General features: G+C 47.7%; 1 protein-coding gene across 2 annotated transcripts in view; it reads left to right on the top strand.

Moving 5' to 3' along the window:
- The first annotated feature begins 1,523 nt into the window (after window positions 1-1,523).
- The window catches only part of jmy (junction mediating and regulatory protein, p53 cofactor), a 21,468-nt gene continuing 791 nt past the window's right edge, over window positions 1,524-22,200 (top strand). Inside the window, exons 1-10 of one of the 2 annotated variants that reach the window (XM_027004308.2) lie at window positions 1,524-3,035; window positions 11,174-11,347; window positions 17,329-17,479; window positions 17,830-17,999; window positions 18,153-18,318; window positions 18,960-19,147; window positions 19,399-19,482; window positions 19,762-19,851; window positions 20,130-20,637; window positions 21,153-22,200. The exon at window positions 21,153-22,200 is cut by the window's right edge and continues 791 nt beyond it. In XM_027004308.2, coding sequence (XP_026860109.2) covers window positions 2,118-3,035; window positions 11,174-11,347; window positions 17,329-17,479; window positions 17,830-17,999; window positions 18,153-18,318; window positions 18,960-19,147; window positions 19,399-19,482; window positions 19,762-19,851; window positions 20,130-20,637; window positions 21,153-21,466 — 2,763 coding nt within the window. In that variant the 5' untranslated portion in view covers window positions 1,524-2,117 and the 3' untranslated portion in view covers window positions 21,467-22,200. The remainder of the gene's footprint in view (window positions 3,036-11,173; window positions 11,348-17,328; window positions 17,480-17,829; window positions 18,000-18,152; window positions 18,319-18,959; window positions 19,148-19,398; window positions 19,483-19,761; window positions 19,852-20,129; window positions 20,638-21,152) is intronic. The other variant, XM_035527450.1, reaches the window with a different exon arrangement.

Here is a 22,200-nt window from a genome sequence, read left to right on the forward strand (position 1 = left end):
CCAACATCCTGCTCACAGACGCTGCACACGTCTCTGTAGTCCAAGAGAATAAATGGCCACCACCAGGCAAACTTTCCCAAGTCACCCTTCTGAGAGGAAGGTGCAGTGCTTTTCTGAGCCCAACGCTATTCTCAATAGCCAACACACATCACCCAGCTGGACATTTCAGCTTCATGCTTTTGATATGTTGGCAAAACACATTGTTCCTGCTCAAATAAAAGTTAAAATATTAGTAATATTCCGGCATTTCCCCGTTCTAGTCTCTGTCTACCACATCTCTTGAGTATGGGTGTACTCAAGAGATGTAACGTACTTAGAATGGAAAACACCGAACACGGTTCTAATGGAAATAGTGGAAATGTAAAAACTCCTTTAGCGGTTGTTGTTACCTGTGTTTGGCTCCCTAGGCGAAATGTCTAAAGAGAGAATACATTAAAATGTAAAATATCCAGGGATAAGAGGACTTGGTAGTAGACATAAATCTTAATGGCTTATAGGCATCTATAGACCGACTGTTAGGTTATTCCTTTACAGTAACTGGTTACAGCAATGAGCTAACAGGCCGGTGCTAATTATTCAGCTTCAGTGAAATGTTGCAGAAGACGCTTTGTGTCTCGCACAACTTCAGTAGTCCTGTATACAACTGAAATTGCGATATATGGTGAAATACGTGCCGTATATCATAAAAAGGGTTAAGACCAGTCTACACTAGTGTTCTGTCTCTAATGTAAAATGGCAGACATTATAGGTGTTTTGAAGGTTTCTATAATACTTTAACCTGAGCACTATTTGGCACTCCGTTTTCAGATTTATTGCTCCTATTGGTAATACTGCTGCTGATAAAACACAGCCTTTATTATCCATCGAACATTACCCCCGTGCTTTGTAGCATGTGACCAAGCTTATTTGCACCGTATTATAAACGCATGGACAGGCGATGTGCGCCCTCTAGCGGACAAACCCGTAATAGGTTAGCCAGACCCTCTCCAGAGGCCGTGCTGTGCTGGACCACACAAAGGCTTCCCTCTTCAGAACCGCAGCGCTTCATTATTCATCAAAGCAATGCGTCACTTTATGAGAAATGTCATCGATTAGACTCTTATAGACAGATCATCAATTATTGAGTAGAAAGCAATTAAGAGTCCCGTTCAACAGCATGATTTAATCAAGTGCATTTTCAGCGTCCGTGATTTTAGGCAAACAGGTATATTTATAAACTGCCATACTAAACAGAGGATTCTTGTTTTCCGTTCTTAAAAAAAGTAATATGATTATGGAGGTTTACAGACATAAATACGGAGACCGCTTTCTTATGTGATTTATACAGCGAGATGGTGACTTTAACACTACAGACATGGATGTAATTTGAGGTTTACACAAATCCGGCCCGACAGGGAAAAATCCGCCGTGGAGGAAAAACATTTCAAACCTTCCCGTTGCTAACGCCTCTTACGTCACCACGTACGGTGCGTGTCCCACGTGCAGATGTTTACGTGCCGACATCCGTTACGTCAGCGGACGACTGTCGTTGGAAACATTCGCTATTGTGGGGATGCTGATCGGGGGTCTATCCGGCGTCACGGCGATCTTTAAACGGGACGAGCTGACGCGGTCGCCGTGTCGGTAGTCCTTACGGGAACGGATTGAACGGATTTATTTCGGATTTATTTCGGAAGGATTTTGGAGACTGAGGGCCGGAGAGGGGTCGGCTGCACCCCCCCCTCCGAATATGTCACCTAACGGCCAACCCTCGGGCGTCGTGCGCGTGTAAACAGATCCTCACACGTGACCACCGCGAGCCGCGACTCCGCATTGTCTGTGGACACAAAGGCCGCGCGAGCCACCGGGAGAGGATGACGAGCGGCAGAGGCGCGCTTTATCATTCGGACGGCGGTCGAAAGTCGACGAAAGGTGTCGGTTTTAATCGGCGGGTTTCTGTTTAGTTATTCGACGAGAGCCTGAGTGAAACTCGACTCAAAAACAAACGCGTTTTGGCCCAGCTGGACTGAACTGAAGCTCAGCTCGACGCTGAGGGCGAAGTGGCGTCAAGTCGGTCCGACGGTCGTTTTAAACGTTGGTGAAAATATTCGTTAGCGTTAGCTGTGGCCATCCGTGAAATGTCCTTCACAATGGAGGACTCTTTGGAGTCGGAATGGGTTTCCGTGCGACCGAATCTCTTCGACGAAAAGGAAAAGCACAAATTTGTTTTCATAGTGGCCTGGAACGACATTGAGGGTAGGTTTGCCATCACCTGCCACAACAGGACCGTCCAGAAGCGGAGCGCCGTCCGGGACTCGCTGCTGGACGCTACCGAGGGCGAACTCGCCTCCGCGGGGACCGGGGAGTTTGACAGAGAACGGCGCAGACCTTCACTCGAGAGTCCTGTGAAGGAGAGGGCTTTAAAAAGCCCGGCCAGAGACAAGGCTGAAGTTTGCATCTCTCTAACCGTTCGCTCCATCCCGGTGAAAGACCAAGCCGTGACAAAGAGCCCGTTAAGGGACAAGGCGTCGGATAAATCTAGGCCCGCAAGAAGTCCTAGCAAAGTGGCCGGGACAGGGGACGCAGCGTCCGCGGCTGGTGGTGACATGGAGGTTTTGGAGCCCACCACTGTTCTTGGAGATGGCCGTTCACCAGCAGACGAGACGGATGGTTTGGAGGACCTGGACACCAACATTCGCGAAGACTTCAGCTGGGCCGGCTTGTTTTCCTTCCAGGACATGAGAGCCGCTCATCTGCAGCTGTGCGCGGTCAACTCCGACCTGGAGCCGTGCCTGCCCCCGTTCCCCGAGGAGCGGTCCGCCATGTGGTCCGTCTTTTTTGGCGCTCCGGAAGTCACGCAGCGCGAGATGGAAGCGCTCTGTTACCAGCTACAGGTGTACCTGGGCCACGCGCTGGACACCTGTGGCTGGAAGATTCTTTGTCAGGTGCTTTTCACCGACAGCGACGACTCGGAGGAGTACTACGAGAGTCTGAGCGAGCTGCGGCAGAAGGGCTACGAGGACGCGCTTCAGAGAGCCAAGAAGCGCCTTCAGGAGGTAAGACTCGCGCTGTTTCGTGGACATAACCACGAAGGTGGAGGGGTGTCGCACCGCATTCATTTAAAAGTGCTTGTCATTGTTGGCAGCGCTTAAAGAGCATCTGTAGGGATTTGGTTCCAAAACGAATCGAGGATCCATAGCTATTAATACTTTATTGACTGATTTGCGGATCAAGTCCAGCCGTGTCGTGTGGCACTTTCTGACAGGTAGAGTTATGTTAGCGAAACCGCTTTCTGGCGTGTTGTACAGAACCCCAAAATCATCCTTCGTGTCCCCAGGACGGATAAAAATGCAAGACATGTCCCATTGCATACCAAGCAGAAGTTCTAGGTATATTATATTATATGTCAGCCGCTGGCGTGGACAGTGGACTTAGGGGACACTTTCTCGGTGTCCACCTGAGCTACGGGCAAGCTCTCAATGTGTGTTTTGTTTCTGGAAACCCCTGAACTGCCATCTGCGGACCCTTGTCCCACTGAAACCCACGCGACTCCTCTGCTGTCAGCATTCAGTGCTGGAGAACAGTGTTGGGTACATGCTGACGGTCAGCTGACAGGGAATTTCGGCCAGTGGTGTAAATGACCAGTTATGAGAATCGTCAAGTAGCAAAGCCGTTGAAGGAAAGTGATCATAATTCGGAGAAACCAACAAGTCTTCTCAGTGAAGAATCCTTTGCTGCTTCAGTTTGTAGAACAGTGCCATCAGAGTGACTGCAGTTCACAAACGTAATAGCCATTATTAAGCTGAATCTTAAACTAACTAACTCTTCACAATATAATAAGCCATAGATGAGTCTAGACATAAGAACCTGAAATGGCCTCTCTGACACATGGTGCACTAAACAGGGCATTGGCTGTTCCCTACGTAGGGCAGTATGTCCAGAGAGAAATGTTAGGCAGATCCCAGGAATCTCAGCCCGCCCTCAGATGTCTGCTCTCATCGGAGAGATGGATGCTCTCCCAGCCTGTTTCCGGTGTGTCCGGTGGGAAGCAGAAATGGAGAATGAGCACGCATCAGTCACCCAGTTTCACTTTGGTCTTGGCCTCTATTTTTCAATTTCCCCGGTGTAGTTTATACATCTTCTCTCTTTCCTTTCTTTCTCTTACCCCTCCCTTATTCTTGTCTCTCTTTTTCTTTATTTTTGAGTCGTTGGTCAGGAGACCCTGATTAGAACTTTGCTTGACCCAGGAGGTTATGACTAGGCAAACCACAGCATACAACACGCATGTGCGCAAACATGCACGTACACCTACACACATGCATGTATAGCTTTGCCATCACTAGAAATGTTTAGCCACTAGAGTTTCCTTTTCCTTCAAGTCTAAACCACAAACAAAGCACATCTACCCAAAGATTTCAAGGTCCAAATTTAAACCTCCTTTATATACCAATGCTTTGTTAGTCAATGTTAGTCAACAAGCTACTTGGAAAACAAATAATTCTTATAAACAAATATTCCTTGTTTTTTTTTTTGTTTTTTTTTTTTTTTTTATGAACTACAGAAGCTTGATTTGTGATTTAAATCTAAGAAATACCCTTAAAAATGTGCTGTTTTTGAGTACAGATGGTGGGCCGGTGTACGTTAATAATTAATCAGACTAACCTCGTCAGTACTCTTCTCTCTGATTGCTATTACATCGCTATGGCTCTATATTTGGGTTTATGCCCTTGTAGACGTTTATTTTATTGATCAAATCTAAGTGCTTTATTACTATGGTGACCTTGCGTAACTGCAGCGGAAACCATTGCCTTATGTGTGGCCTGAACAATACTGGTGAACCAGTCATGCTCTGTAATAAAAAAATGTAGAAGGTTGTCATGACATTCAGTGTAAGAAGCTTAGGACGGAGAATTGTGGTTGGAGCAGGGCCTTGTTACATGGTTCCAACCAACTGCTGTGACAGCTGGGGTGGTTGGGGGCAGAGAGTTTGTCTGCTGTGTGTAACTGGGGTAAAGGTGTGAAAGGGTACAGTAGGCAAGAGGGGTGGGTGCTAGGGAAACAGGGCAGGCATCTTGGAGGTGTGAAGCACATCCAGAGGGTGGCTAACAAAGCCAGGAAGCCATTGCAGCCTGGGTGAATGTTTTCCACCCTGGAAGAATTGCCACCCTGCTTCCCGGTGTGCATCAGTCATCAGGTGAAAACGGCCCAGTCGTCGTCATGGCTGCATTGAGGGTGAGCGATGGGCCACTTTTCCCAGCCAGCCTCTGTACAAACACCGCGACTGAGGAAGTGTGTTCGGCCCGTGTTCAAAATGGCTGCCTGAGTTAGCTCACATCCTGGGTAGTGTTCAGCAAGGAGCCATCTGGGACTCATTCTTGTTCCACTGCAATGGAAGATTTTTCATTCTGGTTGTTGTGAGTGCAGCACCATTTGGAACACTGCCACCTACTGGTAGTGGCATTTGTCGGTGTTGGGTGAAGGGGGGGGGGGGGATCTGAGATTTCCCAGATTCCCCTGTGGTCATCTGTACAATGACAGAGCTGGACAAGACTGATAGTAAAGTTCCAGATTATCAAATGCAGCTTGAACTGCCTGATGGTGTGAAATATGCAAAGGCACCGTTGTCGCGGAGACACTTGGGCTGTTTGAATATTCCAAGTGCTTGGATTGTTGGCTCACGTTTGTAAACACTTCTATTATTTTATAATGGACTGTTGCAGTCCTTTCAGCCAAGAACATGCTCTAAGTAATTCCAAAGAGACTGTATGTATGTGTATGTGTATGTGTGTGTGTGTGTGTGTGTGTGTGCGCCTGCGCACATGCCTATTTCTGGGCAGAGTCAAATGTCAGGTAGAAACTCCTGCTGTAAGTTAATCAGGCCTTGCTAATTAAAGCACACTTTCTGTCTAAGTTTCAGGTCTGGCTTGTTGGCGGTCTGTGCGTGCGTGTGGACTGTTGCACTTTCACACACACTCTGCCACTTTCACCTGCCCTGCAGCAGATAATCAGACTGGGACTGCTTTTGCTGAGCCATAAATTAGCAGCACGATTGGCCTGTACCCCAAGCATGTCTGCCCAATAGGACCTGTGGTGGGCGGGCCCAGTGCTGCCCCTGGAGATCAAACCAAATCTGAAACCTCTGATCCAATTTCTTACAAGGCTTCGAAAGCATCAAGGCTCCTGAATGGTAGGTTAGGCCCGGAAGTAAAGCATGCTGGTTAGTTGAGCTCCATGAACAGGTTTGGTGAGGCCTTGTGTATATGTCAACCTGCCCTAGGCAGTGCATTGTAACAGGATTGTAACATGTGACCATATATATTTGGTCACACGCAAAGAGCAGTTCTTTTTGTATTCCATTGTGCTTGCAAGGAACTGTGTTTATGTTTAGTGCAAACGTGAGACGATGTCAACATAGGTGAGCCTATGTTGTAGGTGTGTGCTAGTTGGAGCTGATGGGTTGAGTCTAGCACCGTGCAGTGTGCCCAGCAGGTACAGCTGACCCTGTGGTGGTAGTGAGGCTGGGCATCTGCTAGGCTGTCTGCCACCGAGTCTCTGGAGCAGGGTCGGCGCTAACCCATGTCCTAGATTGTCAGCGTCATTTGTTCTTGGAAGTTAAACGGATCGTCGCTGTGTTTTTCTCAGCCAGTATTGCACAATTTCGAAGAGAACGCTTTGAGACGGAGGACTCTGCTCTGGAAGACGCTGTCCTTTGGGCTCTGGCTGGTGTTGTTCCAGGCCATGCCATTACGGTGCCCTCCGATGCGCTGGTAGAGAGGCAGTTTCACTCTCCCGAGGGTACTGTTTAGCTGGCTGTGGTGTGGGGGGTCAGGGAGGAGTGGCTCACTGCTGTCTTCACCACTCCAAGCACCGTGGATAGAAGCTTGGGTGTGGGAGCAGTAGAAAGAGGCCAGCATCACACAGCATCGCACTCTTTCTGCAGAGAATTGTGTCTGATTGAGACTGTGTGACAAATGTCTGATTTCAGACACTTAGAAAGCCCCCGCCCATCTCCCTCTCCCTCCCCACCTCTCGCTCTTCCTCTCTCCATCACTCACTCACACACACACACTCTCCCTCTCTGTCTATTGTGACCTTGCCATAGGATCTCAGTTCTTGTGTGTAAGGCTGATGTTGGCCAAGCTAAGCAACTTTAATTTAAAATCATTATGCCTACAAAATAATATTTTTATGTAACAATCATATAATGCATGTCACATGGGTGGTTGATGAGAAGTTGATCTGTAAGGGTACTACAATCTTTATAAAAAGCTGTTTTTTTTTATTGATACTTGCAGTGTTAAGGTTGACCCTGTGGTATGTGATGGCCTGTGCGCTCTCTCTCTCATTCATATTCGTGTATATATATATATATATATATATATATATATATATATATATATATATATATATATATATATATATATAAGAGAGAGCTGCTGATGTGTGAATTGAATTGAACAGCTTGTATAAATGTGATCCATATTAATGCGCTAATGTGTCATAAAAACTGGAAATGCACACAGGCATGCATATGAAGTACACTGGAAACTCTCTGGGATAGTGCCTCTGGGTGCCTAACACACACGTGCGCACACAGGCTAGGTAGTGCCTTTGGATGCCCAAGCCATGCAAGTGTGAAAATACACACAGATGTGCCTAGGTGTACACACACACACACACACACACACACATACATACTGTCAAGTTTGTGTGAAGAGCAACTGTTTCTCAGTGCTGCAGCTACTAGGCCCTGTAGCATGTATAGCTCGGAATAGGCTCATTAATAAATGCGCAGTACTTGCGGTCTAATAACCGGTTAAGCAATTGCTGCGATATGTGGAATTATCGCTTGTTGTTGCTTTTTTTTTTTTTTTTTTGAATTACTGGCTGCTTTCCAGGTGTGTGATGGCGAAAGATAGTTCATAGGGTTAGTCTTCTCTCTGTAATGACCCCAGTAACAAGCAAAATAGACTAATGTGACAATGAGCCTACTCATGTTCTGTCTGAGCACTATATTTCAGTTTGGACAAACAGTTGTTTTTGTTTTTGCTTGTTTGTTTTCTAGGTGGACAACTTTTCTACGTGGTCCATCTAGTTATTTGATTGGCCAGTTGTCAGTGTGACCAAAACAATAACCGAAGTACTTGTGCTGAAGTACCAATATGTACCCTGACCTTTAGCTCAGGTAATAAGTCCAGACCCAAGGCAGCTGTGTGGCCTGAACAAACCCAGGTTTTCAGAACCTCAGTTGGAAGAGGGGTCGGGGGGGGGGGGGGGGGGGGGGGGGGGGGGGGGGGCACCTTCTGACGTCATCATCTGTTGTGAAGGTACACATTAACAGGGCTCTGAGCCGGGAGCGTCCCCTTATCCATGGCTGAAAGGGAAGGCTGTCGGTGCATGCCGATGGCTGACATCACAGACGGGACGCCAGCGCACACGTGGTTCCCATGAATGACGACATTCTGGCCAATCACAGTGTTGTTCCTTTTTCCAGAACAGCTCATCCAATTCGCTGGCAGCAGGAATAGGGGGAAGGGAGTGGGTGAGAGGACACGGTGATATTGCCCCCCCCCCCCCCCCCCCCCCCAGTCTGTGCAGCCGATGTGCAGATTGGAGAACTTGAGGGAGATGAGGCCAGATGGTGACTCACTCATACCTTGGCTTGAACTCAGTGGTGTTTGTAGTAGTTATCAAATAAAGATTTTAACCAAAAGAAGTGTAAATATTTAACAGGTCCTAGACCAGTACATGAGGCAATACTTTAAAACATTTTTTCTTCTTTTTCAATACATTTTCTGTATATTTTTAATATATTTTAATATATTTAAAACTGAATGTAATTTGAAAGACTGTGACATTGCAGTGAATAAGGCATTTGTAGACTTTGCTTGTAGGCTTGATTTTGCAGGATGGAATGTGCTTCATTCCTGAATTTGTGAACTGCCTGGTGCAGGTGGCCTGTGTGTTGCAGGGGGCCTGTGAGGTGGAACAGTATGACTACAGTAGACAGGTCACATACAGGGTTACACTGGGTCCATCAGGTTGGGTCAGATTTAGATGAAGGTGTTGTAAACTAGCTTGGAAGACTGGTATGAAAATCGCTTACCTGACAGATATATGACCTCATGTCGTGTGTGTCTTTGTGTGTGTGTGTGTGTGTGTGTGTTTGCAAGCTGCACCTGCACCTTTTGACCAGCTGATTTGTAACACATGTGGAGGGTTTGGACAGCTGGAGTGAATCAGGGCTGTAAAATCTTTGTTTCTGATTATGTCCTGTGTGTGAATGCGCACAATGTTCACATGATGCAGCAAACAGAAAATTGTTGGTCAGAATAAGGCAGACATGGCCCATCAGTGCCTCTTATACCTACAGTATACCTACAGTGTACTTGCACAGCATAGTGCCCTTATGGATATAGAACAGTACCTACTTTTATGGATCTAGCAGGGATGAGAGTAGGAATACGGCACTTCTCTGGGGTCAGGACGACCACGGACGCTGTAAACGCACCAGTTTATGACTTTCTTTACTTCTCCAGAACGCGAAGGCCAGTGAACGGAGAGATATTTGGTTTCAGGCAATCCATGGAGAGGGTGAAGCGTGGCACCAAGCCTGTCGGTACATCTACGTCTGTTCTAGCTGGCTCGCTAAAGCTCTGTTAGGAGGTTAGAGTAGGATTCAGGTCACATGGTTAGGGATAGAGATGGACTTACTTGGGGGAGCCCAGGTGACGTCACTTACCTGGAGCTCATTATTTGATGACACCTGTGAGCTATAAAAGCGCAAGAATGAGAGCGATTCAAGGTTTTCGGCTTGTGTGGGGAGACTTTTCCTCTGATTACATCTGGAGTTCCTTTCGCAGGGGTTAACGTCTTAGACCATTTTTGTCGCCGCTATGTAGAAATAAACTAAAACTGAACTGAACGGCGCTGACCTCTCTGTGGCCACCCAAACTAATGCGTACGCATATGACAGACTGACTGTCGTATCCTTATGTCACATAGGGACAGTATTTGTGTTACAAGCTGATCGGTGTGTTCAGTTCCTAGCCACCGGTAGCCATATTATTAGTCAAGTAAAGTTGGGTTTGTAACACTTCTGTCAAGTATGTTAATGTTGGTGGCGTAGCTAATTGGTGGACAGTATTGACTCATTGGACAGACTACCTAAACAGCAACATAAAGTGCCTCAACAACTGAAAGTGATGGATAATAGATAAACATTGCCTGCTGAGTCAGTGGGTTAGTGGTATATGTAGCATCTTATTTATCCACTTACAGTACTAGCTTGGACATATTCAGGTAAGTGAAACCTGTCTCACAGGCAGCTCACCTCACTAGTCAAATTTGATTTGACTGGTGAGGTGAGCTGCCTGTGAGACAGGTGTGAGAGGACATGAGCCACTGTAGGCAGTGAGACAGGTGTGAGAGGACATGAGCCACTGTAGGCAGTGAGACAGGTGAGTCCATTCCTGATCAGGCAGGCTGTTTGGGCAGAGCTCCTGTGACGTGCTCTGTCCCTCTATGGATAGGGAGAAGCCGTGGTGTCCATGGTGACCAGCAGGCGCGATAAACAGTGGGAGCAGTGTTGAGAGAGAGAGAGAGAGAGAGGTTGAGAGAGAGAGAGAGGTTGAGAGAGAGAGAGGTTGAGAGAGAGAGAGAGGTTGAGAGAGAGAGAGGTTGAGAGAGAGAGAGAGAGAGAGAGAGAGAGAGAGAGCCCATTGATATGGGAGGCATTGAGAGCAGTGCTGAAAAGAACAGAGGTACACATTTATTCCTGCATAGGGAGGGGGGGGGGAGAGAGAGCCCACCAGTGTCCAGCCCAGGGAGGGAACATCATCTCCGAGACACAGACTCCTACAGCACGGAGTCTCATGCCTGCTGCCTGCGGTCAGTTCATTCTCACCCGTACCACGAGCCATTTGACGTTACTCTGAGTCCTTTTGTTGTTCGCTTGGCCGCACACACACGCTTGCTCTGTTGTCCCTGTGATGTAGAGAAGACTCGTCGAGGGTCAGAGCTCTCCTCTCGTTCGGTGCAGTGGCTCAGGCTGAAGGGCTGTTCTCAGTTGTGTTTACCAAGGAACTGAGGCTCCCTGCCAGGGAGATGTTGACTGCGCTAACATTTTGTCCTCCCCATCTTGCTCCCTCCTTCCCTGTTTTTCTCTCTCCTCCCATCTGTCTATGTGTTGTAGTTGCTGGAGAGACAGCGGGCGATGGAGAGCATGGTGGAGCTGCTGCAGTTGTATACGGAGCAGGACGAGGCATATGGAGACCTGGTGGAAGCCACCACCGAGCTCTACCATTACTTGCTGCAGCCGTTCAGAGACATGCGGGAGCTTGCCATGCTGCGGAGACAGCAGATAAAGGTCCGAAACGCACACATGCACGCACAGACAGACACGCACGCACACACACACACATAACGTGGAAGAGAGATGTGGAACACATCAACTGAGCAAGATGTCTGAGGATGACATCGATAGCCCGGGTAAGTGGGGATCTTGGCACCTTCTGTTTCTCAGGCTGTCGCCTTGCATTATGTCGTACAGCCAGGGTTGCTATGGCGTCTTCTCCAAGGAGGGATTGCAGCTTCTTGGATGGCACCAGTGGCGTCAAGCTTGGCATTAGGTTCTGTAGTTTGGGTGTGAAAAATTCTTGTGCTTTAAGATTTTTTATGTTAAAAAGGCAAGTCAGTCTCTCTCTCTCTATCTCTCTCTCTCTCTGTCTCTAAGCGCGTGTTAGCAATGCTGTAGGCTTTGAGGTTGCCGTGGTTTCCGTTTCCCGCCACCTGGCCTACAGGCTGGGAATCAGCTGGACCTCCTCCCACTGGTGCAGCCTGACACCTGTCAGCAGAGCGCGGCTAAGTGGAGTTAATTATGGCAGTGAAGCCTTGTTAGGCTCTGTTTTAGCGTAATGCTCATGTACCACACACACACACACACCCCAGTGCACTGTTTACGGAGGGTGATATGAGTTTTCACAGACTAGAGGCCAAAGACATTAACTGATTAAGTGGATCCAGTTTCACTGTCAGAAAGCACATGTTCTTCATCTCTCTCTCTATGTTCTTTCCTTCTCTCCTGCTCTTGCTTTCTCTCTCTTCCTTCCTCAGATCTCAACTATCAGTTTAAACATAAAGTTATGTTTTGTTGTTGTTTGTTTGTTTCTTCCTCTATATTTGCTTTTGTATCAAGTCCACAGTAGAGAGTGCTTTGACTCACTGTGTACATGTGACTGGTGTTCTGTGGTTCTAGGAAGTCTAAGGACAGTTGGACAGTTCCTCTCCACTGGTTGACCTCCCCTCCTGAGCATTTGTGTAGACCCCCCCCCCCCAAATTAGTTTGTTTTGTTAAAACAAAAAAAAACAAAAAACAACCCAAACACACACATGCACTTCCACCAGAAAACAAGGTTCCAGGTTTTTGTTAACCAGTAGAGTGTGTGGTGTGATGGATGTGTATGATGGTGCCAGTGTCTTGGATCTGTAGATGCTCCACCAGTGCACTGCCTTTATGGGAGTTTGCAGAAGGGGCATCTCAGCCAGCACGCCTGTGATGGCGACCGTGTGGCACTGTTTTGATCACTGAACTCCTCACAGCTCTCGACACCACTTGCATGAAGCATGACAGTTTGTCAGAAAATCCCATCACCTTATGTTCTGGGGTTTTTTGTTTGGTTATTTGTAGTTTGCTTGGTCATTGGGGTTTATAAACTTCAGAGTGTGTTCGGATGCTGTGACCTGATAGTTGTTAAGGTACTCTGCTGAATTGGTAAAGAATCAGCATGGGAAATCATGCTTATGTGAGATGTGTGTTCGCTCGCTCTCTCTCTTAGATTGTCTCTTTTTTTTTTCTTTTTTTTTCACTCTTTCAAGGCCACGGATCTTGTGCAAAGTCAGGTGTTATGGCTCAGCACTCGTCTCGCTTGCCTGCCAGCAAGGCAATCTGCTGTGGATTAACTAGCCTGCCAGCAACAAGCTCTACCATAAACATGGCCCCTGTGGTTTTATTTATTTATGTATTCTTTCTGTAATGGATTAGTCAGCCTGTGAGTTTGTGCTGAACAGTGAGGGATCAGTGACTGGTGGAACAGTTGTCGATTAAGAATCCTACCAGCAGTGGAGATTTTGGCTGTGGCATAATATCTGTGCTTGCTTAGCTAGCCTGCTTCCTGAAGTGGCTGTCTCGCGTTACGGCTCCGCCCTCAGTTACGCTCTGGACTGCTCCCCAAGGCCCTTGCCTTTCTCCTCCTGCTGAGTCTGCAGTCGAGCTCTTAGCACAGGGCCTTCTAAGACATTCTTGCAACACAGACTGTGCTAGGACCAGGTGTGTGTGTGTGGGGGGGGGGAGGTGTGTGTGGTGCCCTGTAAACCCACCCCAACATCGTGCTGCAGTGCCCCCCCCCCCTCCATACTTTCACTCTCACAGACATAATTAATGCCAGCGGAGGCTGATATGAAACCAGTCTGGTTACTGTAATGTGTTTGTCTCGCTCACCCTCTCTATTTCCACTCTCTCATTTCACTCTGTCTTTCCCCCATTCTTCTTTCTTATTTCCTATTCCTTCTTGTACTGCAAACCAACTACTGTCTGTTATTTTTATTTTCTTTTTTTGAGATTTTCACTGATCTTAGGCTTGGTACTGGCTATGAAAACTAAAACTTCTAAAAGTTCTTATCATTTTTATATAGGTTCATGTATTTGTGAAATTCTTATCTTCATTTCATTTTAAGTGCCCCATAACCCTGACACACGCAAACACACGCACATGCAATCACACTGACGCACTGTATGCAAATAAGCCTCTTTGACTGTTTAGACGGTTGTTCCTCTAAACTGAAGCTTCACGTGTGTGTGTAGTGTAAACGTGTGTGTGTGTGTGTACGTGAGTGATGGGAGTTCTATTTGCATGTGTTTTCCATGCTGTTTGCGAGAGTAATAGTATCAGAGAGAATTAGACACCAACACACGTTCCTCAACTTTCCCACATACGTGCATGTGTGAGCACATGCCTGCTTTCAGTTGCTCATGCATGGCGCACACACACACTCGCGCACACACACACGTACACACATACATATATATATAATGCGCGCGCACACACTATTAATGCCGCATGCTGAGACCTCCTGCGTTTTGTTGCCAAACAGAGCAATTTTAGCAGAAGTGGTTCAGTAACATTGAGGCTATGGCAAATCCATCTCTGAGTCACTTCTGCATGCTTTTATCTGAACTATACTTGGACTGTAGCACTCAGGGACATGTCATTACTTTGTTCAGTCAGCCAATGAACCAAGGTCTTTTAAAATAAGCCTGTTCTTTACCCCCTAAGACAAAAGTGTGCCTGTGTTTTCCTGTGGATTATTTTAAGCGCAGAAAGGAAGGAGACAGTTATTGAGCGTTCTGTGGCTGGAGGCCATCAATTTAACTGACGTCGAAATAGTTTGTATTATTTGTATATGAAGCTGTGGGACTTTCCGGAATAGAACCAGGAAGTGTGCATGGGTAAGGGACAGCATATCTGTTGTGTGTGCGCGTCCTTTCACAATGAACACTCGAGTCATACATCATGGCCTACATCTTCAAACGCAGATGCCTCAGGACTGCTCTGTCAGTCCCTTAAAGGTGAGACCTAAGGCACTGAAACCATCCCTCTTGAATGCATGAATGGTAAAAATGAATGAATGAAAGAAGCTTAAAGGGATGAATGAGTGATGGACTCACTGCATGTCAGATGCAAGAGGTCCTACATTTTCTCCATGAATGGGACCATTATGGGTTGGCCCTATTGGGTGACTATGAAATGCACCCTGGGTATTGTATTTCCCACAGGACTCAGGAACGTAGGCATGAATAAGGCATGTCATGGTTTAGATGTTACCGGCAGGATGTGTGTGTGCGCACGCACGCACTCACTCACACTCTCACTCACACTCTCACTCACACACTCTCTCTCTCTCTCTCTCTCTCTCTCAAGACTGATCAGTTGGTCACAAAGCCAGACAGTGTTTTGCTCATGCGTGCGCACGCACACGCACCCTCCAACAGATCTGTATTGACCAGATGATAGGATGATGGCTTCTTTATACCTTTTCTTTTTCCCTTTTTCAGTTTTGTGAGTTGTGGCAGGACGCATATGCGGTGTTGAGTAACGTTTATTTACCGCAAACCTTTTCTCATTAACCTCAACAGAGTCCATAGTCAGATAACTAGAGAAGAACACCAGAAAACAGTAAAACAAAGCAAAAAAACAGAATAAATGACCGACAACACAAGGCAGGAAGACAACAGGTGTAAGTACAAGGATACATTTATTTGGAAAAGACCCGGATGCAAATAGTGAAGATTGAGGATACACACAAATATTTGACTGCAAAACTTTATTTTGACTGCATGGCTTCCCAGCTGTATTTTAAACGCATGCTAGTCGGGTTTGCTAAGCTTAGACTGCTTGCTCTGATGTGGATGGCATAGCAGATGTAGCACCTAATGCGTTCCCCCCCCCCCGCACACACACGGGCAGGTCTGGTCCCACCCCCCCCCAGGCAGCCCTGGTCTAGAAGCTGCTCCTGTATTTGAGAAGCCCAGGATATAAAGCTGGGAGTTGACGCAGGGCTGTAATATTACACCAGCTTGGAGGTGCCTGTGGACTGCAGAAGCCCAGGGGAGCTGAGTGGGTTAGGCCTGCTGCTCTGCTCCTGCCTTCCGGAGTCTTTACACCCACAGTACCCGTCATCCTTTTCTTTAAACCTTTTACTGTCCTGCTTTGGACGTTTGGGCAATTAGGTGGAAATGGTGAACGCGTGTGCACGCGTGTGTGAGCGCACACGTTTGCACTTTGCGTAGTTTTTACTGTGCTCTGTTCATGTATAATTTAGCCCGTAAGGATCGTCTGGTGGCTAGCACTGCACGGTCTGTGACCACAGGCAGGTGTTGGCTCTTAAATGGGCATGGCCAGGAACTGAGGGAGGTTATGATTACCATACAGCCCACCCAGGAGTCGTCATTACATCGTCCCACATCTTCCCACGCGTGGGTTCCTGGCACTCCTTTATGACATCATAGTGCTAAACCACCAGCTGGTGTTGGCAAAAATTACCTGGATGATTAAAATCGTCTACGTGATAAGCTCCTCTCTGGAACACCGCAAGTGTCTGCAACTGCTTTGATGTCACTGGTCTTTTTTTTTTTTTCTTTTTCTTTGACTACTCTCCACCGTAGCCTTACATTTGTATTTTGGGAACCTGTTTTAAATGTTTCATGGTGGGAATGTGGGGAACACAGGAACACGCGTTGAAACTTCAAATAAAGGACGTGCGTTTACCATCTCAAACACAGGCCGTCTCAGCCAGATGACCATCTCCAACCGAGCAGCCACGAGTCTCGCCGCCTGGCTGGTGTGCTCTCACTCTTCTCTCTTTACTCTTTTGTCCATTCTTTCTCACCCACGTCCACACGTCCTGTGAACATAATTGTAAAATTGGAGAAATCTCATGGGAAAGGAGATTTTCCTGTACTTGATTGCAGTAATCGTATCGTGTGTGTGTGTGTGTGTGTGTGTGTGTGTGTGTGTGTGTGTGTGTGTGTGTGTGTGTGTGCGTGCGTGCTTGCGTATGTGTACGCTCACACGCATACATTGGATCCATTTTAAGCTGCAGGAGCATCTGTTTTGCATTTAAAATATTTTTACCCATGTAGTTGCTTTATCTGCACGTGGTCTCTGTGGGAGTGTACATTCTGTTCAAAGCACGTACACACCCACTACAGCACAAAGACACACACACACACACACACACACACACTACAGTTGGTGCACCTGTTTTACTGCAGACAGCACAGATTTCAAAGCAGAAGACAAAGCCAATAGCTGGGGGAGGGGCCTTCTTGGCATGGGGCAGTGCAACTGTGCTGTGGCCTGCCTGCTGAACGTGGTGCCCCTGCCTTGGCTTCCTTGTGCCCAGCGTTAGGAAGATCTAGCCACGTGTCTTTTGGAAAAGCTTCCAGTTAGCGCTGCTCTTGTATTCTTTTATTTAGGTTAGACTATTGAGCAGATCTAAAAACAAAAATTCCCCCAAAAAAACACCTCCATATATATATATATATATAATATGAAAAGGAGGATGTCATGAGCAAACGAACGGGCTTACCTAAGTTGTACTCAATCATAACTGTAAGTCGCTTTGCTCAACTAAATGCCATAAATGTAGACCTGTTCTATTGGGCTACTTTTCATTCTCAAAACCACCCTGACTGTTCTACCCCAGCACCCTGACAGGAATTTTCTAAGTCTAATAACTGCAGGATCAGTGGAGTGGTGCAGGTCATGTCAACTCCACCTTCCTACGCAGATATCCCTGGAGACGGAGTACCTGGGCCCACGGCGGGTGGAGGCGCTCAGAAGGGAGGACGAGGACTGGCAGAGGAAGGCCCACACAGCTGTGCTCTCCATCCAGGACCTCACCGTCAAATACTTTGAGACCACAGCACGGGCGCAGAAAGGTGGGTCCCCACCGTCACATGCTCTCACGCACTGACACAGATACCCACACTCTGTCTCACTCACTCACTTGCACAACTACTCACACCGTCTCACATACATGCGTGCGTGCGCGCACACACACACACACACATACACACACACACACACTTGCTCTCTCGCTATTTGAATTTGACGTGTCCTTCTCTAATACACTGTCTCATTTCAGGTAGAGCTGGGAAATCCACGCTCAGTTAAACTGTGTGTTAGAGCACAATGAAAACCATGCAGAACATGGGTGTTTTCTGTAGAATTTACAAACACCTATATGCCAGTCCATATGAGTAGCATGTGCGCGCGTGTGTGTGTGTAGTGATGTACGAGCGCATGCGTGCTGACCAGAGGAAGTTTGGGAAGGCTGCGTGGGGAGCTGCGGTGGAGCGCATGGAGAAATTGCAGTATGCTGTTTCCAAGGAAACGCTGCAACTGATGCGCGCCAAGGAGATCTGTCTAGAACAGAGGAAACATGGACTGAGAGAGGAGGTAGTAAACATATGCACAGGGCAACCACTTGTACTTCCATCCTCACACACACACACACACACACACACACACACAGACCTGACACCCAGAGTTGCTGTAGGTCAGTGTGGTTTAAGCTCCACCCTCCCAACATTTCTGTTTCTGCTCCTGCAGATGCAGGGCCTACAGGGCGGGGAGGATGCCATGGCGCGGCTGGACCAGCTGGAGGCGCTGTACTACGAGCTGCAGCTGCAGCTGTATGAGATCCAATTCGAGATCCTGAAGTGCGAAGAGCTGCTACTGACCGCACAGCTGCAGAGTCTGCGCAGACAGATGAGCGGTGAGATGAGCTGGCCACGCCCCTTCACACATGTCTGTTCGGCGGGACATGTCTGTTCGGCAGGACGTATCCGTTCAGCAGGACGATTCGGGCCCTCCTTTGCACTTCATTCAATGAGGCCAGAAGACTCAAATATCGCAATAATAATAATAATAATAATATCAGCAGCAACAACAACAATAATAATAATAATATTACTACATATGCTAGCTTTTAAAAACTAAAAAAAGAATACCCAAACTTGCCAATCACCTGTCAAAACAGTGTAGATTATAAAATAAATATAAATAAATAAGGGAAAAATTGCCAAGGAAATTTGACAGAAAAAAGACTAGTTGAATAGTGGAAAGATACATTAAACAAGCACATCAGGCTTGAGAACTTCTATGTTCTGAGGTGCTTGGTTGTAACTCATGTTGGACAAAAGTCTGTCCTGATACCGTGAAGAGCAGGATATTCATCTGCGTAGTGCCAGATTGGCTCAGTTTCGGTTCAGTTTTAGATCATGTGCGTTTGTTTTTAAACCAGAAATTACTTCACACTGGACAAATGCAGACATCATTCATTCATTAATGAAAGCATCAGCCTTGGTGGTCTGTAAGTGTGTGTGGTGTGTGTGTGTGTGTGTGTCTGATGCACAGAAAGGCAAGATGAGGTGGTGTACTATGACACGTATGAGAGTCCTGACGCCATGCAGTCCACCGATGACCCATCCCTCGCTCTCACACCCCTCAGAGACGACGTCTCCCAGCTCCAGCAGAGGACACGTCAACTGGAGGCCAGGAGGGGGCGCATCACTGCTAAGAAAGCCTACCTCAAAAACAAAAAGGTACTGGCCAATCACAGTCTGGCCTCGAGGCCACGCTGTCTGCCCTCTTATTGGTGGATGGGCTGCACTGTCCTTGTCCACGCTGAGCTGTGTGATCTCAAAACCTCTCTGCTCTTCGGGTGACATCCAGGCAGTACTGTCACCTGGGCAACAGAACGCACTCTAAACTCGATGACCAGAGAAAGCCCAACTGGCCTGCAGTAGGCGCTGACTGGGGCTTTTTTTTGGTTTGTTTTTTTCTTCTTCTGCAGGAAATATGCATTGTGAATCACACCCAGAAACTGCAGCAACGCCAGAGCGGCCAGGACTACGACTCCCAGCATGCTTTCCAGCAGGTGTGTGATCTGCCTGTGATAGCTTTATAATGCGGACCAGTAACTAACTGCACTTAATGTTCTGTTACCTTTGACTGGGGCCTTTTTCCGTTGTTTTGACAAGCCTGTAAGCTCGTAGGTGTCTAATGCACAGATTACATTTCTCGGGATTTGCGTGTTTAATGAGCCTGCCATGGAAAAGAGTTCAAACTTGTCATAAATTACACTGAAACGTCATTCCAGCTCTGCTCCAATTATATGGAGACATTCTGAAACGCATATGGGTGTGTTTCTCCACAGCAGGATGAAGATGAAGATGAGGATGTGAGGAGCACTCGGGTGAGCCAAGAGAGGCAGAAAACACTCGACAGACTGCGCACCTTTAAACAGGTTAAATATCTCCCTAGCAATCGTGCACCACCCATCTTACCACCCTTTACAGACCAAAAATATCTCCATGGAAACCCTTTACCACTTATGACGCCACCCTTTTAACCAGGTTAAGTATAATCACTAAATGGTAAACCACCTGTCCGTCATACAGGTTGGAGCGGTCCAGTATTAAAGGGAATAGTAGTTAAAGACTTTTATCAATAAACAGAAACATTTTATCATATGTCTGTATTCTGAGGTGCTAAACCTTTCGGTTACTTGTCCGCTGGACTCAGCGCTACCCAGGACAGGTCACCCTGAAATCGACCCGCCTTCGGCTGGCGTCCACCCGAAAGAAGAGCGTCTGTGCGAAGGTAGAGCAGCCCCAGACGCAGGTGGCCAGCGTGCAGACGGACGACGCCCCGGCGCCCCTCCCACCGTCCGCCACCATGCCAGAGCTCCGGAGACCCGAGGGCTTTGCCTCCCTGTCCCCTCCAGGCACCTCCATTCTGGAGATCCCAGGGCCGTCCTCCCTACCGCCAGCCCGGGAGCTGACCCTGCTCGACTCCTCCACCTCGCCCATGTCGCCCCCTCCTCCCCCTCCGCCTCCACCCCCCCCACCACAGCCAGCCTCACTGGAGGACGCCCCCGGGGACAGGCAGGTGGGCAGCCCCGTGCACCAGCCCAAGGCGGAGAGCCCCCTCGCCCCTTTCTCTGCTCGCTTTTTTGACAGCAGTCAGCTGGTGAATGCCCGGAAGAAGCTAAGGAAAACATCCTCACTGGAGTCGTCCCAGTGGAGGAGAGGTGAGCCTGTGCATGTGTTGGTCTCTTTGCCCTCTGCAATTTCAAAAGCCACACAGAACTCTGGGTAGTGCACTCAGCTTTGAGACACTGTGCACGCATAACCAGAATCTATAAGGCATTCAACTTCATATTACACATTTTCCATACATTTAAAAAGTCCCTGTGAGCTAAAAAACCTTTGGAATAGCATACAGAATGTGCAGCGTTGATGCGTGAGCTTCAGAGGACATGCATGCCATTCATGTCCTGCAGAGCTGCTGTTCTGTGCTGTTTAATAATATGCAAAGTCCATTTTGGAAAAGGTTCGGCATCTTTGGAAAGCTGTAAGGCGATGCACTTGTCCTTTTGCCTGGGTGGCTAAATTAGTTCACAGAATCGATGAATCAGTGGTCCGGCAGAGAGACGGATATTGTAAACGTGTGTAGTCGTGCATCAGGAGTGCAGTAGGTGGGTCTTGGGGCATTGAGATGACTGACAGGCCTCAGCAGGTGTTCTGGTGCCCTCTTCCTCCACAGCGAGCTCCCCCATGGACGAGGTCCTCGCCAGCCTGAAGCGTGGGAGTTTCCACCTTCGGAAGGCGGAGGCACGCGTGCTGGCCCCTGACCCGGACGAGGACGACAGCAACAACATCCTGGCCCAGATCCGCAAGGGCGTCAAGCTTCGCAAGGTGCTTCTGCAGGAGCAGCAGCGCGGCCACAAGGGGGCGCTGTCGGACTCGAGCGACCCGCTGACACGCAGCATCCACGAGGCCCTGCGGCGCATCAAAGAAGCCTCGCCCGAGTCTGAGTCTGAGGACGAGGGGCTGCCCTGCACGGACTGGGAGAGCTAGGTCACTCCACACGCGCGCGCACAAATGCTAGCACACAGATGAGCATCTGCATAGGCACAAATTATGTATTCATATTGTACACACACCACTTAGTTAGTTCACAATTAGAAAGTCTCACATACACGTTTTAACCTCAACTTTATTCAAATGACCTAATTATCATATTTCACACAATTCACTCGGGGTGGACACTGGTTTTGTAAAAACAAGATTCGATACATTGTTGTGAAGCTGTTTACCCAGGATGCTGGGTATTTACCTCACAGCGTATTTGAGTTATTTTACCAAACACACAGACCACTGACCACGTGCACCCACCTAGTTTCAAGAGCCCATCAGAATTCATTCACATGTGTCTCTGTCTCTGTCTCTCTCTCTCTCTGTGTGTGTGTGTGTGTGTGTGTGTGTGTGTGTGTGTGTGTGTCTTTCTTTTTGTCATGTCAGTTCACCATTCCTTAGTTGTGTTAAGAAGAATATCTCCTGCCTCATCAGTAAAAAAAATATATATATATTTTGCCAGCTTCAACATTCACATCAGCTTATATTGTTTGTTGAACATTAAACACAGCACAATAATCATTTATCTCTCTTGGCCTTGGACAATATCCCACTCATCAGAGACGTCATGGAGGGTTTCGTCAGGGCAATAACAAACCAGTGATATAATGCATCATGATTCAAGTTCTTGTCATTGGTAGCCCATGTCTGAGAGTGCACAGCCCCTCTGAAGTCTG

The sequence above is a fragment of the Electrophorus electricus genome, chromosome 6 (genome assembly GCF_013358815.1).
Source record: "Electrophorus electricus isolate fEleEle1 chromosome 6, fEleEle1.pri, whole genome shotgun sequence".
NCBI lineage: Eukaryota > Metazoa > Chordata > Actinopteri > Gymnotiformes > Gymnotidae > Electrophorus > Electrophorus electricus.